This window comes from Drosophila elegans, unplaced genomic scaffold (assembly GCF_018152505.1).
Source record: "Drosophila elegans isolate 14027-0461.03 unplaced genomic scaffold, ASM1815250v1 contig_149, whole genome shotgun sequence".
Lineage (NCBI taxonomy): Eukaryota > Metazoa > Arthropoda > Insecta > Diptera > Drosophilidae > Drosophila > Drosophila elegans.
This window is the reverse complement of record NW_024545513.1, coordinates 13,523,797-13,539,718: the sequence shown is the minus strand read 5'-3', so window position 1 is coordinate 13,539,718 and position 15,922 is coordinate 13,523,797. Positions and strand designations below refer to the sequence as shown.

General features: G+C 45.4%; 3 protein-coding genes across 3 annotated transcripts in view; 1 reads left to right on the top strand and 2 right to left on the bottom strand.

Moving 5' to 3' along the window:
- Positions 1-835: 835 nt before the first annotated feature.
- The window catches only part of LOC108140862 (chaoptin), a 169,526-nt gene continuing 154,439 nt past the window's right edge, over positions 836-15,922 (bottom strand). The window contains 4 exon segments of the mRNA XM_041710734.1: positions 836-2,671; positions 3,963-4,397; positions 4,399-4,517; positions 5,262-8,184. Of these exon segments, the coding sequence (XP_041566668.1) occupies positions 1,631-2,671; positions 3,963-4,397; positions 4,399-4,517; positions 5,262-8,184 (4,518 nt within the window). The 3' untranslated portion in view covers positions 836-1,630.
- LOC108140866 (glycine, alanine and asparagine-rich protein) lies at positions 8,876-11,485 on the bottom strand. Its single transcript, XM_017263858.2, has 2 exons — positions 10,380-11,485; positions 8,876-9,952 (listed from the first exon to the last, which is right to left on the bottom strand). Exons 1-2 carry the CDS (start codon positions 11,347-11,349, stop codon positions 9,003-9,005), a joined length of 1,920 nt encoding a protein of 639 aa, XP_017119347.1. The 5' UTR covers positions 11,350-11,485; the 3' UTR covers positions 8,876-9,002.
- Positions 14,211-15,651, top strand: LOC121467954. The gene is made up of 3 exons (XM_041710735.1): positions 14,211-14,269; positions 14,603-15,055; positions 15,476-15,651. The coding sequence occupies exons 1-3, from the start codon at positions 14,239-14,241 to the stop codon at positions 15,589-15,591; spliced, it is 600 nt and encodes a 199-aa protein (XP_041566669.1). The 5' UTR covers positions 14,211-14,238; the 3' UTR covers positions 15,592-15,651.

Here is a 15,922-nt window from a genome sequence, read left to right as displayed (position 1 = left end):
TAGATAATTAGTACTTATTTGTGGTAATATGTCTCGTCGCTTTCATGTCGTTTTTTTTATAGCTAGTTTATCTTTGATTTCTCAGCGCAGATCTAAAAAAAAAAAATATCGCTCATTCATTATCCATTCACTAATTCTAGCTCAAAAAAAAAATGTTCTTCGTTTTTGTGTGTTTTCCATTACAGGTATGTATATATATTAATATTAATACATATATATATATATATAGGTATATACGGCCATGGGTGTGTACTTCTTATAGTTAGTTTTAAATGGAGCTTAATTTGATTTAGATGCAACATTTACGACTGAGATTTCGCTTTGATTTCACTTTATTTACATTGAAAATTCCGCGATGCCGTCCGCTTTTAGATTTTTCGCATAGTGCTCTACTTTCAATTGTCATAACTAAACGAACGTTGAACGCGTCATCATGATTATCACTAACCTAGATTTTCTCTCTTTTTCTATATTTATCATTCTTTACCTTTTTTTTTGGGCTTTGGTTGCTTTTGGGTTTTCAATCGAAAATTAAATGCATTTCGGGCACATTCAAAACATAAAAATGCTTGCGCATTTGCTCTGATTGGCAAAAGTTTTTGACTCCATTTGAAATATGAAATATGGGAGCTTTTGCTTTCGATTTTTTTTGGTTTTTGTTTTTGTTTTCGTTTTCATTTTCGTTTTTTGATTGCAGATTTGATTTGAAGGGGGTGCTGAAGTGGTTGAATTCACTTAATTCACTTAAAATTTCAATAAATCACGCCATCCATTTCATTATTAAAAGCGGATTTTATTGTTGAACACCAAAAATTTATACCACACATGCGGTAGATCCTCTTAAAACTCATTTATTCTCGAATGAGTGGGCGATTATCTTTGGGTATTATCATATAAGCTGGATATCGACGCTGTGTTTGCGGGAACTTCATTAATTACTAAAACGAACTCATTTCTAAAAAAATATAGTAAGTGATACTACTTAACACTGTTTAAAAGACTTTAAATTTTTAACTTTTTGATTACATGGTTTACATTTTTGAACATTGGTATTTGAGTTGCACTTTTATTTGCTAAATAAATCAAAACACATATAATTCATGTCTGTATTGGTCAATAAATACTTTTTTCAAATAATTGCCTTCTGTTTTAGATCTCACTATCTGAGTTGTTTGATTGGGTCTAGTTAACTAAACTTAATGCAATTATCTTTAAATGAAATATAACTATAAATGCTATAGAAGGGTTCTCTCTTGTAATGATTAACAGTGTTGAAAATGTATTCAAGAAATATTTAAATATTTAAGTTATTTAGGCTTCGAGTGCATAAATATCTGTTTGTAGTTGACAACCACAAACAACATAAAAAAAAATATGAAAAAATTAACTGAGCATACAGACTGTGTTAAAAAGTGATATAATTTAAATGCTTATAAACAAAGGCTTAACTTATTTATCAAAAAAATACTCAATGAGGGATGGTACGTGGGCGAAGTGTATTCAAACCGTTTTTTGTAGAATTTCTCGACATCCCCCCCTTCACTTGGAACCTCCTTCCGCGCTTTTTCCTCGGAACAGACTGCCCCTGTTTAAGTTATTCACTTGCTTGACTCATTGTTCAATTGTGCGACTAACAAACGCTCAAGTGGTTTGTATTGAGCACCACACCCGCCGCCATGTAACCGTTGTTCTGTCGGTGGGCATGGGCATGGGCGTGACCGTGGGCGTTGTGGGTGTGGTCGCTGTCCACCACGCCCACCAGCGGACTGCCCGCCTTGCCCACGCCCACGCCCATGCCGACGCCCATAATCGGCACACCGCCAATGGGCGTGGTGGCCGTGGTGGTGGTGGTGCCCGTACCCGTGCCACCTGTACTCAGGCTGGTCCCACTAATGTGCGCACTAATACCGCTGGGCACACTGGACATGTGCGGCGGGCTGCCAGCATCGCCGGACTTGTTCGCTGCGGCCGCTGAAGCCGCTGCTGCTGCCGCCGCCGCTGCCGCTGCCGCTCCAGCATTGGCGGCTGTCCTGGTCAGCTCCTCGTTGGGAATAGAGAAGTGGCGATAGGATATGTACTCCGGCGGCAAGGCGGCCTGCCGCTTGGCGTTCTCGATGCGCTGCTTCTTCAGCTTGACATAGCTCAGCACCGAGATCATCACGATGAACACAATGATGCCCAGGCAGCAGCCCACGATCAGGCCCAGTCGCCTGGTCAGGATGGAGTGAATGAAGCCGTTGCTGGCCAGCCCGTTCTCGTCGGTCACCAGGCTGGGCGTCGAGTCGAGGGTCTGCACATCCGTGCAGGCCGAGATGTGCGAGTTCTTGAGCACCTCCAGCAGGGCATGCTGCTCCCCACCGATGGCATTGTCCAGATCCTGCTCCAGATTCTGATCCTGCACCATCGCCGCATTGGCATTGGCATTGCGAGCGTGCTGATGCTGATGCTGATGCTGATACGGCGAAAAGGAGTCCGGCAGTGGGGCGGACATCATCATCGGCGAGTCGTCGTCGCGAATGGACTCGTTGGCATGGAGCCGCTGCAGTGCGTTCGCCAGCGGCTCCGAGAGCCAATTACCGCTCCCGATGACACAGATGTGATAGCGCGTATTGGGGCTCAGCTTGGTTAACTTCGTCGAGCTGGCCGTCCCATTTAGCCGCTTGCCATGGATCTGCGGAATAAATTAAGCAGGTTCGTCTTCATTATCATTCTCATTCTCATTTTCATTCCCATTTTCATTCCCATTTTCATCGTCGATGCCAATGTCGATGCCGTGTCCCGCTTTATTAAAAACTTTCCCTGCGGCCCTCGACTTTTCCGGGGCCACAGTGGCACAGTGGCGTTCGCGGTTTTTACTACCGGTTTAGAAATTGTAATGAGCGGACAGTGCAGCAGGGAGCTAATGCTTCCTAAAGAGGATTTATCGATGGGTTAGTGGCTAATTGACAGAATCACTGGATATTAAGGCACTTCGGTCATGCAGACAAAACGGACAAAACTGGCCATACGGACAAAAAGTGCCGCGAGGCTTTGCATAATTTCATGCAAAAGAGTTCAGAACAATGTTTGTGAGCAGTGAACTATAGTAATATTTCTAAAAATTATCGATTGGGATCACTTGGGCATTATGTTCATACGGACAAAACAGGCTTTGGATAGTGCCAGCGGTATACAAGGGGTATACATAAGTTTAAATACCCTAATATTACTCACAAAATTAACTGACAACTAAAGACAAGATTATAACAAGCTTAGTTTTATGAAAAATATAGCTAAACTTGTGTTTAATTTGAAAAAGTAAGTTTGGTAAGAATGCATTCAATTCATATTCAATTTTTCGACATTTCTAGACACTGTGCCTCCAAAATCGAATGCGGCGCAGTGTCCTTCTTCCCAATCTCGCTGAACAACCTGACAGAAGGCGAGCTCTAGATTAAGCGTTTATTAAAAGAAATTACGAGGATATCAGTCGGCAGCGCAGACCGTCAAATTAGTTTTAAATTTGATACACTGGGAAAATAGTAAAAGTTTTCGAAGCCAACAAATATTGTAAAATTTAAATTAATATTTAATATTGTAAATTTTCATTTTAAAAATTTTTGGAGTAAATTATTTTACACTGGAAATACAAAATTTGAGCATTTTAAATCTAAATTTAAATGAAATATAAAATCATTTAATTTAATACAACACATAATAAATTAAATGATTTAATATAAAAATATTCAATTTAGAATGGGTCCTATTTGTTTTGAATGCCTTATATTTACATTTAATCTACATATTCAGATATATAAATCGATTCCCAAAATGGTCAAATGAAATATTAAGAAAAAAATGTTTTATATCCATATTTAAGAGTTGTAAAAACGGCAATTGATGAAAGTCAAAGCAAAAAATATTTAAATAGGGTATGAAATGATGTGTGATACCATGTTTTTTTTGCCAGTGCAGGCACTTACCTCATCTGTGGCGATGGGGAACCGCTCCCTGTCCCGCTCCCTCTCGCGCTCCCTCTCTCTTTCCCGCTGCTCCTGGTCCCGATTGCGATTCCGGTTCTGGTTCTGGCTCTGACTTTGGCTCTGGGTGCGCTCCCTGTCGGGGTCGTGACCCCTGACCCCATCCCGCTCACGGTCCGTTGGGGATCCGGCCGGAACGAGTCCGTCGCCGGTGGCGTGGTAAACAATTTCGAAGCCATTGAGGCCCAAATGGTCGCGGCTCTGCCAGGACACGACCACCGAATAGGGCTGGATGTCCTGGATGGCCATTTTGGGTATTAGCGGGGCGTCGCAGAACTGCTGCGGCTCCATCCGGCCGAACACCTTGCCCCGCAGCTCCGTTGGGTGTTCGCACCTCAGGTAATTAATGGAATCGCCGCCCAGCCCCCTTCCCCCCCACTCCGCCCAGGCCGCCCAATCCTCCTCCAGCGCCGGAGCCCGCGGCAAGTGACCATTTGCGATGATCCCGCAGCCATTCCCACAGTTTCTGGGCGTCGCAGCTGCAATGCAGTGGATTCTCTGAAACGAGCACGCAATAAGCAACAAATTGGCCATGACAACGGGTTGACACACACACACACACACATCCACACACACACAGAACCAAAACGGTTTAAAATTAAAGCTTTCAAAATATTTAATTAAAAGTTTTCTTGGCTAAGCTCTTATATTTTGTTCATACAAATATCTAAGTAATATGAGCTGAGGTTAAAATAATAATAAAAAAAGAGAAACATTTAAAATAAAAATATTTAAGACTCGTTTTCTAATCCGTACTTTAATTTGCCTGACATAATATAAACATTTCTGGTTTTAGTAAAAGCTTTCCTAATATCCTTATTTACTGTAAAATTTTTAATTCGACATTTTCTTAACTTTCATTAAAATATAAATTTGGTATAAATATTTTAAACATTTTTGGACAATTTTTGAAGATGAGTTTACTCTCCGTGTATAGAGCTGCTACCTTGTCGCCAAAAAAAGGCGTTAAAATTGTACCATCCTGTAAAGTTTACTTTGCATAGCGAACGTGAAAACAACGCCAAACGTTTAAATCGCTTAAGTCTTTGGATCAACAAAATATATTTTTTTCAGTCTAGCACAAAGCATAAAAATCATATGAAGGGATGGCTGTTAATTTGAAATCTAATGTAGCTAATGTAGTCTTTAATTAAAATTATATATTCCCACGCACTAAAAATGAGGCATTAATCAATAAATATAAAATAAAAATATTATCATCATCATCGTAGCAGTACTTACCCTCCAGCTTGAGGGTGCGCAGATTGGTCTCCAGCGGCTTGAGCGGATCGAGTGGCACCAGCTCGAAGTAGTTCTTGCGCAGATCCAGCACGTGCAGCTTCCTCAGGAAGCGGAAGGCGTCGTTGGAGAGGACGGTCATGCGGTTGCCCATGAGCAGCAGCTCCAGCAGGCCGTGCAGATGGCGGAAGGTCTTCTTGGAGACGCGATCTAGCTGATTAAAGCTCAGGTCGAGGGTCTGCATCTCGGCCAGGTCTGCGCTGAACTCCTCCAGATCCTTGAGCGTGTTGTGCGAGATGTTGAGGGAGCGCAGCAGTCGCAAGCCCTGCAGTCGCTCCTTGGGCAGCATCTCCAGCTCGTTGACGCTGAGGTCGAGCGTGAGCAGGTTGGTCAGCGACTTGAAGGCGCCCGGCGAGATCCTGGTGATGCGGTTGTTCACCAAATGCAGATGCTGCAGAGCCTGGAAGGCCTCAAAGTCCTTGGACGTCAGTATGGAGAGGTTCGTTTGGCAGATGTACAGCTCCTTGAGGTACGGATACCGCTCCTCCTTCACCGTGTAGATCCGATTGATCGGATTCCCGGTCAGATTGAGCCACGACAGCCGCGGTATGGACACATCCGACAGCGCCGACGATGGTATCTGCAGGAACCGATTGCTGGACAGATCCACTCGCTGCAGATTGATCGAGTGGCGCAGGAAGTTGGCCGGCAGCGAGAGCAGCAGATTACCGCTCAAATCCACACTGTCCAGCTGGGTGAGATTGACGGCATTGAAGCCGCTGAGTGCCGTGATCCGGTTGTCTCGCAGCACGAGATGCCTCAGATTGAGGGTGCCGCTCAGCTTGAAGAAGTCAATGGAGGCCAGCTGGTTGCGGGCCAAATCCAGGCTCTCCAAGGCGCTCAAATTGTAGAGCGCTATGTGCGGGAACTCGGCCAGCTGGTTGCGGCACAGCTTCAGCTCCTTGAACACATTCAAACCGCTGAAGATGTTGCGATTCATCTGCGTCAGCCGATTGTGGCACAAATCCAGCCGCACCAGATTGGTGTTCTTGGCGAACAGCAGATCGGGTATCTGGCCCAGACTGCAGTTGGCCATGGCCAGCTGCTGCAGGGAGCGCAGGCGGTCGAACATGCCGGCCATGATGCCGCCGGAGCCGACGTGGCTGAAGTTGTTGTGGCTGAGCAGCAGGCGCCGCAAATTGGGCATGTCCAGCTTCTGGATGTCCGCCGGATTCAGCTGGTTCCGCTCCAGACTCAGCTCGTTCAGGTTGGTCAGCGAGCGGAAGGCGTGCTGCTCCAGCTTTCGCAGCGAGCAGTTGGCCAGGCTCAGCGAATGGAGCGGCAGTTCGTCCAGGAAGACGTCACGGCTCAGCTGCACCAGCGGATTGTGCGAGAGGTCGAGGGACTTCAAGTTGCCCAGCTTGGCAAAGGCATAGCCCTCGATGGCCTCGATGTGGTTGCGGGCCAAATTGAGCTCCTCCAGCGCCAGCAGCGGAGCAAAGTAGTCGCGACGCAACTGACGCAGCTGATTGCCGCTTAAATCGAGGAACTGCAGCAACGGCAGACCGGCAAAGGTGTCCCGCTCCACGTCCCTGATCCGATTGTCGCTCAGATACAGCCGACCCAGCTGGGCCGTGTCCGCAAAGAAGGAGCGCTCGACGCGGACCAGCTGATTGTCCTTCAGCCACATGATCTGCACCTTCCGCTGGCGACGGAACGTGCGCGGATGCACCTTGTGCAGGTAGTTGGCCTCCAGCTGCACCGACAGCAGCGACGAGTTGTCCTCGGCGAAGATGTCCTCCAGCACGGTCAGCTGGTTGTCCTGCAGATTGATGTGCTGCATGCTCTGCAGCGTGCTGAACGCCTGCGGCTCGATGTCCTCGATGCTGTTCTTCTGGATGTGCAGCTCCTGGAGGGCGGGCAGCGGCTCGAACACGCCCTTGCGCACCCGCCGGATGCGGTTGTTGTGCAGCCGCACCTCCCTCAGGTGCTCCAGCTTCCGGAACATGCCGATCTCCAGGTCCTGGATCTCATTATTGTCCAGCGACAGCGACGTCAACTTGGTGCACTTGTCGAACAGCGTGACCGGCAGCAGCGGTATGAAGTTGGACCGCAAATACAGATGGTCCAGATTGACCAGCGTACTAAAGACATTCGGATCGATGTGTCCAATGGCATTGGACTCCAGGTATATGACATCCACATTTGTCGAGTTGGTGAACGCGTCCGCCGGCAGCTCCAGTATGTTGTTCTCGCTGAGGAACACCTCACGCAACTGGGGCAGATCGGAGAAGACCCCACCGATGGCATGGATGTGGTTGTGACTCAGGTCCACCGTCTGCAGCCGCTTGTTCCGCCCGAACACCTTGGGGTCCAGGCTGATGATCCTGTTGTGCGACATGTCCAGCGACATCAGCTCGCGCAGGCTCTTGAACGCCTCCGGCTGGACCAGTTCGATCTGGTTGGCATAGAACGAGAGTGTCTTCAGCTGCGGAAAGGCCCGGAAGCAGTCGTCCCCGATCTCGGCAAACTGATTGGAGCTCAGGTCCAGGAAGATCAGCGAGGGCAACTGAAAGGCACCGGCCGCAGCCGCCGCCGCCGAGGCATTGTTCGTGGCCAACTGGATGTCGCCGTAGAAGGTGGCTATCCGGTTGTTCGACAGCCGCAGGATGCGCAGGTGGTCCAGCTTGCGCAGCGCCATCAACGGAAAGGTGCGCAGGCCATTCTCCGAGACGTCGATCTCCTGCATGCACTCCTCCAGTCCGGCGAACGCGTGCTCCGGCATCCCCTGCAGCCGGTTGCCCTTCAGGTTCAGCTTCGACAGCCGCAGCCCGTAGAAGCTGTAGTCCTCCACGCGCACGATCTCGTTGTAGTCAAAGTCCAGGGCCGTCAGTTTCTGCATGGAGCTCAGGGCACGGGATGGCATCTGCAAAATACCCGAAAGGTGGGGATGTATCAATGTATGAATGTATGTATGTATACCACGGAATAGCCATTATTATTGGGGATAGCCATTTTTGATCGGCATTAGTACAATAATCGATATAGACATGTCGTTATAGAGTAAGAACTATATTTGCTCTGCCGCTCTCTCGAGTGCCTTTTCCAGTGATGCCACCTAGCCTAAAAAAGGGGCAAATTTCAGTCTCTCTCTCTAATTCGGTCCCGCGGCGAATTTCTGCAGCTGAACTGCTCGCTCCCAGTGCTTAGGGCTGGTGCGAGCAGTGCAGTTGCAAGTTTGCCGCGGGAGCGAATTGCAAGTTCCAACATGGCTCTCAGCAGAGCTTGGGCAGAGGTTCGGGCAGAGCATTGGAATCGTCATACGTTTGTCCTGCTCGCACTTACGTAAAATCGTATTGTTAAAAAATAAGCGAGCAATGAATGTGGCCAACAATGCAATGTCATAAGCCCATTAGAATATGATATCAAAGCATTAGATATGATTTTACTAATTGAAATGGTTGAATGAGATATTCCCATGGATTTAACAAGTTTTTTTTTTGCGTTTTGATATTAAGTTTGGTCCAATAATGCTTTCAGTTCAAAGAGCCTTAGCCCTTTTTTTATAGCCCTCCAAATATGTAAATATTCAACCGCACGTTTTGTTCTTCATAATCTTGTTGTTTATTGAAAATATTAACATTTCAATTAAGAGTAATCAAGATTTTGGATATCGACATCTGGCCGATTTGTGAACCTGCTTGGATGTCCCATTATGCCCTCCGCGACGACAGTGCGATCTGCCTAAGGCGAACGCGATCCGGGGCGGTGGTACTGCTCGTAGCGTGGCGACGAGCGGCCGCTGGAGAAGGAGGAGCGGGAGCGGGAGCGGGAGCGGGAGCGGTAGCGGCGATTGTAGCGCGATCCTGACACTGATTGCGAGCGGGAGGAGCGGGAGCGGGGCAAGGACCGCGAGAGGGAGCGGGGCAAGGACCGCGAGCGGGAGCGGGACATGGAGCGGGACTGGCCGTAAGAGCGGCAGCGGGAGCGGGAGCGAGAGCGAGAGCTGGACGGTGAGCTGTGACGCTGGCGCTGGCGCTGGCGGTAGTTGACCGGCGAGTAGCGGCGGTAGTGGCGCCATGGAGCCTTCAGCATGTTCTCCTGGAAGGCGGACACCGTGATCCGCTTGCCGTCGATCTGGCCGCCATTCATGTGCCTGATGGCGCGGGCGCAGTCCTCGGGACGGGCATACTCGACGAAGGCGTAGCCACGCCCCAAGCGTCCCTGTAAGCGGTCCATGGGAAAGTCGACGGCCGTGAGGGCACCGAAATGGCCGAAGATCTCGGTGATGTGCTCCTTGCTCACCCGGCGGGTCAGTCCTTTGATGTGAAGGCGCACGGTGCGGACGGGTTGGCGTAATTCGATGGCGTGCTTGTCATTGCGATAGGCCGTTTGGTTGCCCTCGTCGTCGGGATGGTCATGGGGTCCACCTCCTCTTGGTCCTCCTCTTGGCCCTCCTCCGGATCCACCTCCTCCTGATCCTCCTTCTCCGGATCCTCCTCCCTTTCCGGGTCCTCCTCCTCCGGATCCTCCTTCTGATCCTCCTCCGGATCCTCCTCTTGATACACCTCCTACGGATCCTCCTCCTGATCCACCTGCTCCGGATGCTCCTCCTTTTCCTGATCCTCCTCCTGATCCTCCACCTCCTGATCCACCTCCTCCGGATGCACTTCCTTCTTGCTTGCACTGTTTCTCTGATAAAAAATATGGTGTGGTACAATTAATCAACTAGCTTTTTAATCTAAAATTGCATAATTCATAAAATCATCATATTAAATACAATGCAATTTAAAGTGATTGGTTAAAATTATAAAATTAATGTAAAAACTTTAAAAACCGTATTTAATATAAATTTAAAACGGGACCTATTTGACTTTGATACATATTTGAGTTTAATACGGTCTTCGCTTTAATATTCTTAAATATTATATTTAAAAATAATATTTTGTTCAAGGCATATTTAATTTAATTATATTAAATGTTTGCATTTGATATTTAAATTAAATAGTTATTATTTAAGTTTGAATATGGTCTAAATTTTAATTAAATTTTCAGATATTTAAATTAGTTTCAAAATCATTTAAATTACCAGAACCGCAGAACCGTGACTCGGTCGCTCACCTTTGGATGCCCTCATCTTGGAGTTGGACGAGTTGGAGGATTCCTTTCTCATCGGTGACTTGTCATTGGAGTCCGCCTGGCTGGCACTTGAATTGGGTTGACCAATCCTTGCCGGAGTCTTCGCAGTGGAGCCACTGGCCAATACCTTCCTGACCTGGTTGGGCACCAGCTTCATGCCGCTGGATCTGGCTCCTCCGGCCATGATCCTGCCCATGGGCGCGGCACCCACAGTGGCCAGGCTCTTGGTGATGGTCTTGGCCGGGATTTGGGTTTGGGTCTTGGGTTTGGCCAGCTCCCTGGCCAAGGGAGCAGCGGGAGCAGGAGCCGGAACTGGAGCCGGAACTGGAGTCGGAACTGGAGTCGGAACTGGAGCCGGAACTGGAGCCGGCACGGGCTGCGGCTGGGTGGTGTTGAGCTCGGCCGGAATGGCCACCGGCACAGGCAGCGGAATGGGGGCCGGTATCTGGATGGCCACCACCGGGTGGCTGCCGGAGCTGGAGGGCTTTTCCTCCTTGACCACTACTGCCGTCTTGGCGGCGGTGACGGCTGCTCGGCGACGCTTCGAGGAGCGTCCATGTTCGGGCCGATGGCGACGCTGGCCGGCTGGGCGCCCATGACGGCGATGGGAGTGATGGCGCGGCGGCGAGTGATGGTGATGGTGCCGCCGATGGCGTCGGTGGTGCCGATGGTGGCAGCACGAGTGCTTGGCCCTCTTGGCCCCGTCTGCTTCATCCGACTCATCCCCGGAGTCCTCGCTGGTCGAGTCGGAGCTGGAGGAGTCGCTCGAGCTGGAGGATCCAGAGGATCCGGATGATCCGGATGATCCGGAGGATCCGGATGATCCGGAGGTGCCCGAGGAGCTGCAGCTCGAGTAGGAGTCGCTGGACTCGCTGCTCTCGGGACGATTTTTACGCTGCCGCTTAACGGGCGGCTCACCCTCGCGTTTACCCTTACTCTTATCCTTTGGCATCTCGATCACTTGCACTGCAAAAAAAATGTACACTTCGCTTTCCGCACGATTTTTTTTTTTTTTTTAATTGTAGTTTTCCGGAGTTGCTACTGCTACGTAACTCACACCTCGGGAACTGCTGCCAATTGAATGGGGAAAATGTATGCTGACAACTGTCATGGAAAATGACAGGTGAGCAGAGGCGAAGGCAAAGGCTACTCGATTGGAGATGCCCTGATTTGATTGCTTGCCTGCTTCTGGGTTGCCAACATACTATCAGTTAGCTAATATGAAATTAGCTTTCAGTAAGTTAGGCAGTTGAAAACCATTGTAATACAAGTGGAAATGCAACTCTACAATATCTGGTAACAATTCATTTGAACTTTTGAGTTATTGGCAAATTTTAAATCTACTTAAGTAATATTGAAAAGGCTTAAAACAATCGGTTCTGACGTTGGTCTGGTTCGAACAGGGCTCCAACCTTAATATACGTTCCAGTTCCGGGTTACGAACCGGGTGGTTCCTTTAATAGTGATGACTTCGAGTTCAAATTATTCATTTTAAATATATTGTTCATACAACATATATATGTATATTTGTATTATTAATAATAAACTGATTAATTTCATTAAAAAATGAGAGCTGATATTATATTTATCTGTTTTAGGGACAGTCATATATATCAGTTTAATGCTTTCTATATTATTACAAAGTTCCAACCAGCTGAAAAAATTTTTTTCGATTTAACAGTTGTAAATAAAATTAAATAAATTTGCCCAATTCTTTTAAGGCAAAATTTAATTCAATTTATATAAATTGTTTACGTAATATGTGAATTTGAATAAATTATAATAGTAAAAAATAATATTTAAATAATTGAGCTAATTTCTCGAATTCCTAAACTCTAATTATCAATAATTAAACTTAGTGACGTTAACGTAAGGCACCAAATAAATAAAGGACATACGATTATTGTTTCCTTTGCTTACATTAAAATAGTTTTTGTCACTTTTAAAAATTCCAAATGTTATTAAGTTTTTTTTCTTTTAATTAAAAATATACCCATACAAAGGACGTTTTTTTAATTAATTCTTTGGTCCTGCTTTTCAGCAAATATCATGATGTTTTGAAAGAACTTTGGCTGCCAATGGCAACTGGAGTGCTGCAATTGAATATATTTTCTCGTATTTTCTTTGAACGACCACCCGAGTGGAGGGACTTTTAATTGCATTGATTGAGCAGACATTCCGCCACACTGGTCAACTGTGGGTGGCCAAAGGATCGAAAGGATGCAGATGCAGATGCATATGTAGATGCAGATTCAGATGCAGATGCAGATGCAGATGCAGTGTCACCTGACATGGACAAAGCGAATTACGGCCTTTTAATTAATGTACTGACATGGAAATTTATGGCAGTCGATTTTAATTTATTGAACCTTCGCGCTGCCGTTTGGCGCCATCGAGGACATCGAGGGCATCGAGGACATCGAGAACCCGGCAGGATAGGCGACTCCACCCCGATTCAACCGAAATTTATGGCTACGGGCTGGCCAGCGAAAAAATGGTCTGCCATAAAATGATATTTATTTTTATTGTTGGCACATTATGAAATATTTATGGGTATTTTGAATTCCAAAGACAGGCGGATAAAGTATATTGCGGCACTCTAATTCTTGATCACGGGTCGTTTCTTGGGGGCACAGGGACCACTGGCGCTACTACTACTGCCCGGAATCCAGCGGCACTGGCTGAGACACGTCTCTCGGAGCGGCTCCTTGCCGGCATTCCGGCGGATGCAGTTCCGCTCCTGGAGGCGACAAGGTCGCAGCTTCGTGCAGGAATTGGTCGCCCTGTCGCGGACACAGATCAGCCGAGGGTCCTGCAGGTCCTTCGGGGTGCAGCGATCCCAGCAGCGACTGGGTCGCACCACGCTAGTGGCCTCAATGGCCACCACCACAGTGGCAATCAACAGGACAACGCTGAGTTTCGACATAGTTTATGCTGCTTTTGGGTTTGGTGGGTTTGGTTAGTGATTAACAAGATGCCTGAAACGACTGATGACTTTTCGCTCAAAAAGCGGAGTACTTATAGGTCTGCGACTACCAAAAAATCAGGTGTTCGCCATAACATATGTTGTACTATTGTGGGGCCGCCTTTGTTGCTGACTTGTAAACAAAATGAAACCGTATTCAAATAAATCAATATTTCATTAAACATTTATTTGTTATGAATCAGCTGTAGAATGAAGAAGTCTGGTTTATAAAAAGAAGTCTGGTTTATACAAGTAAAACTTTAACTTTCTTTTTGGTAGTTGTTTTTATAACGCAGTTGGACTGTGTGCTTAATGTAAGGCAAATATTAAAATTCCTTTAAAAAATGCAATTTCATTCAAACAATTCCATACGAAAGTATTTATATTCTCAAACCCTTGCCAAACTAAATTTCATTCAGTAAGAGTTTGTATATTTTATAAAAATTTCCTCAACAAAAGAGTAATCCATAAAGAGGTATGGCTTCTAAAAATATGTACGGGTAAATTCGTAGCAATACATATAAAATCGCTTCATGGTAATTGTTTTTATGTCAGATAAGCACATATAAAAGGTCTGTCGAATTTCATTCACATAAATCAATATGAAAATATTTATATTTTTAAAACAATATCAGACTTTTTTGTAGCTAAGTAAATAAGACTGTATAAATAGCAGCGCCTTTTACATTTTATTAAGTAAAGGCTTTTTTTATTTTGTAAACAAAACAATCAGCTATAAATGTAAAAAATGTAAATATGAAACCGTGAAATGTAAAATCTTTTCCGGGTAGTTCTTTGTATATCAGTAAGAAAACGTATAAAAAGCACCAACCAAGAACATCAGAGGCAGCAGTGATTTTAACTTTAATCTGAATAATGTGCAAACTAAACTTGGCTTGGACTTTGGGTAGGACGAAAATCTCTTTTTCTTAATTTGTTGTCAAGTCAGGGATAAATTAGTTTTGTTTTTAACGGAATCCTGTGACTTTTGCAATCCCATGTTCCAATTTGTCTGATTTGTAAACTGTTTTTGTTAAATTTTGCCAATTCCAATGCACTCTCTAAACAAGATTGAAAAGAACAGAAATATTTGACTCATACAATCTTAAATTACAACTATTTTAAAAATAGCTTTTATATATAATATTTAAATAAAAAATTGAATCATAATATAAAGTGTAATGCATATTAAATTTTAAATTTATTTAAATTTTCAACTATTTACAAATTACTTGTTTAGGCATCGTCCTTACTGCAATGGTTAGTGGCACCACCAGGACGACCACTAGGGAACCCACTACTATTGAGTCGATTGTGATCCGTGCTCCAACGCCACGCCCCCTTTGCATACGTCCGCCCCAATGCATTCCGCACAGTCCGCGAGTGTGCGGTCGCTTTCCGAATGGCGATTGCCAGCGTTTCGCGAACATTTGCACCCTGCTGGCCCTCAACCGCCATCGCAATCCCCTCCAGGTGGTTCACACCCGCGAGCTGGACTGCCGCGGAATCCGGGCCGTGGGTGCTGAGAACCGGCGACCTTGCTACCACCCGTGCCCCGCCCGTCCGGTGGCCTGCAAAAGAACGCCCCCCGCGGAGGAGATATGCGTCCGGTCGCGAAACTTGCAGAGCTGCAAGCTGCTGGCCAACAATTGCCAACTGCTCAACCAGAATTGCCACGCTCGGCCCAGAAACAGTGAGTAATTTGACACCTCGAGCAATGGGGTCCTTTAAATCTTATATGGGTTTCAGTATTACAATTTAGAACATATTTTGATATATTTTGTCTTCTAGCTTAGACTTACAAAACTACTTGTATATTTTGAGATCTATTACAATTTAATTTTACAGTTTTCCAAAAACATTATTTCTCCATTCGAACAACCAAAAGTCAAGCCCTCATAATACTTAAGAATTTTGTTTTTTTTTAGTTTTCTCTGAAATACTTTTTGTTTTAAAAAGTCAGATGGAACTAGTGACCTATTAATACAATTTGAGTGGAATGTCTTTATTTAAGGACATAGCCAAAGAATTTATTTAAGACAACCTTCTTTATAATTAAAAAAAATAGCAGTTTTGACTTTTAAAATTGGCAATTGATTTAAATGTTTTTCAGACTGGCACCGCACCGATAAACGACGCTGTGGAAATCGAATGGTGGGCGATAAGCCAGATGTCTGTGAAAAGCTGCCCGTTGTGGTCACATCAAGACCAAGGCCACGCAATACATAAGCCGACCTTGGCTACTTAGTAAAATTTGACCTCCTACTAGGGTCAAAAAATCGAAAAATAAATAAAATTTGAAGATAACATTTGACTTTCAATTCGTAGTTTTGATGTAAAAAAATGATTCGATAATATTTTTTATTAATTGCTTCAATTTGATAAGTTTAATTAGTTGAAAAATATCTACAACATGTTTGTACAAAAATAGGCAGAGTTGGGTCAATTATTATAAGATCTTGGATATCTAAAAAGCAATGCCTTCAGGATATTTCTCAATTTCAATTTAAGACAATTACATTTTCTTATTAAAGGGTATATAAAATCGATTATATAAAAT

Bases quoted from the DNA above. Each gene is read 5' to 3' on its own strand.
- LOC121467954 (XM_041710735.1), top strand. From the start codon at position 14,239: ATGTGCAAACTAAACTTGGCTTGGACTTTGG. The intron at 14,270-14,602 runs GTAGGACGAAAA...TTACTTGTTTAG, and splicing joins AAACTTGGCTTGGACTTTGG to GCATCGTCCTTACTGCAATG. The intron at 15,056-15,475 runs GTGAGTAATTTG...AATGTTTTTCAG, and splicing joins CCACGCTCGGCCCAGAAACA to ACTGGCACCGCACCGATAAA.
- LOC108140866 (XM_017263858.2), bottom strand. From the start codon at position 11,349: ATGCCAAAGGATAAGAGTAAGGGTAAACGCGAGGGTGAGCCGCCCGTT. The intron at 9,953-10,379 runs GTGAGCGACCGA...ATTTTTTATCAG, and splicing joins CAAGATGAGGGCATCCAAAG to AGAAACAGTGCAAGCAAGAA.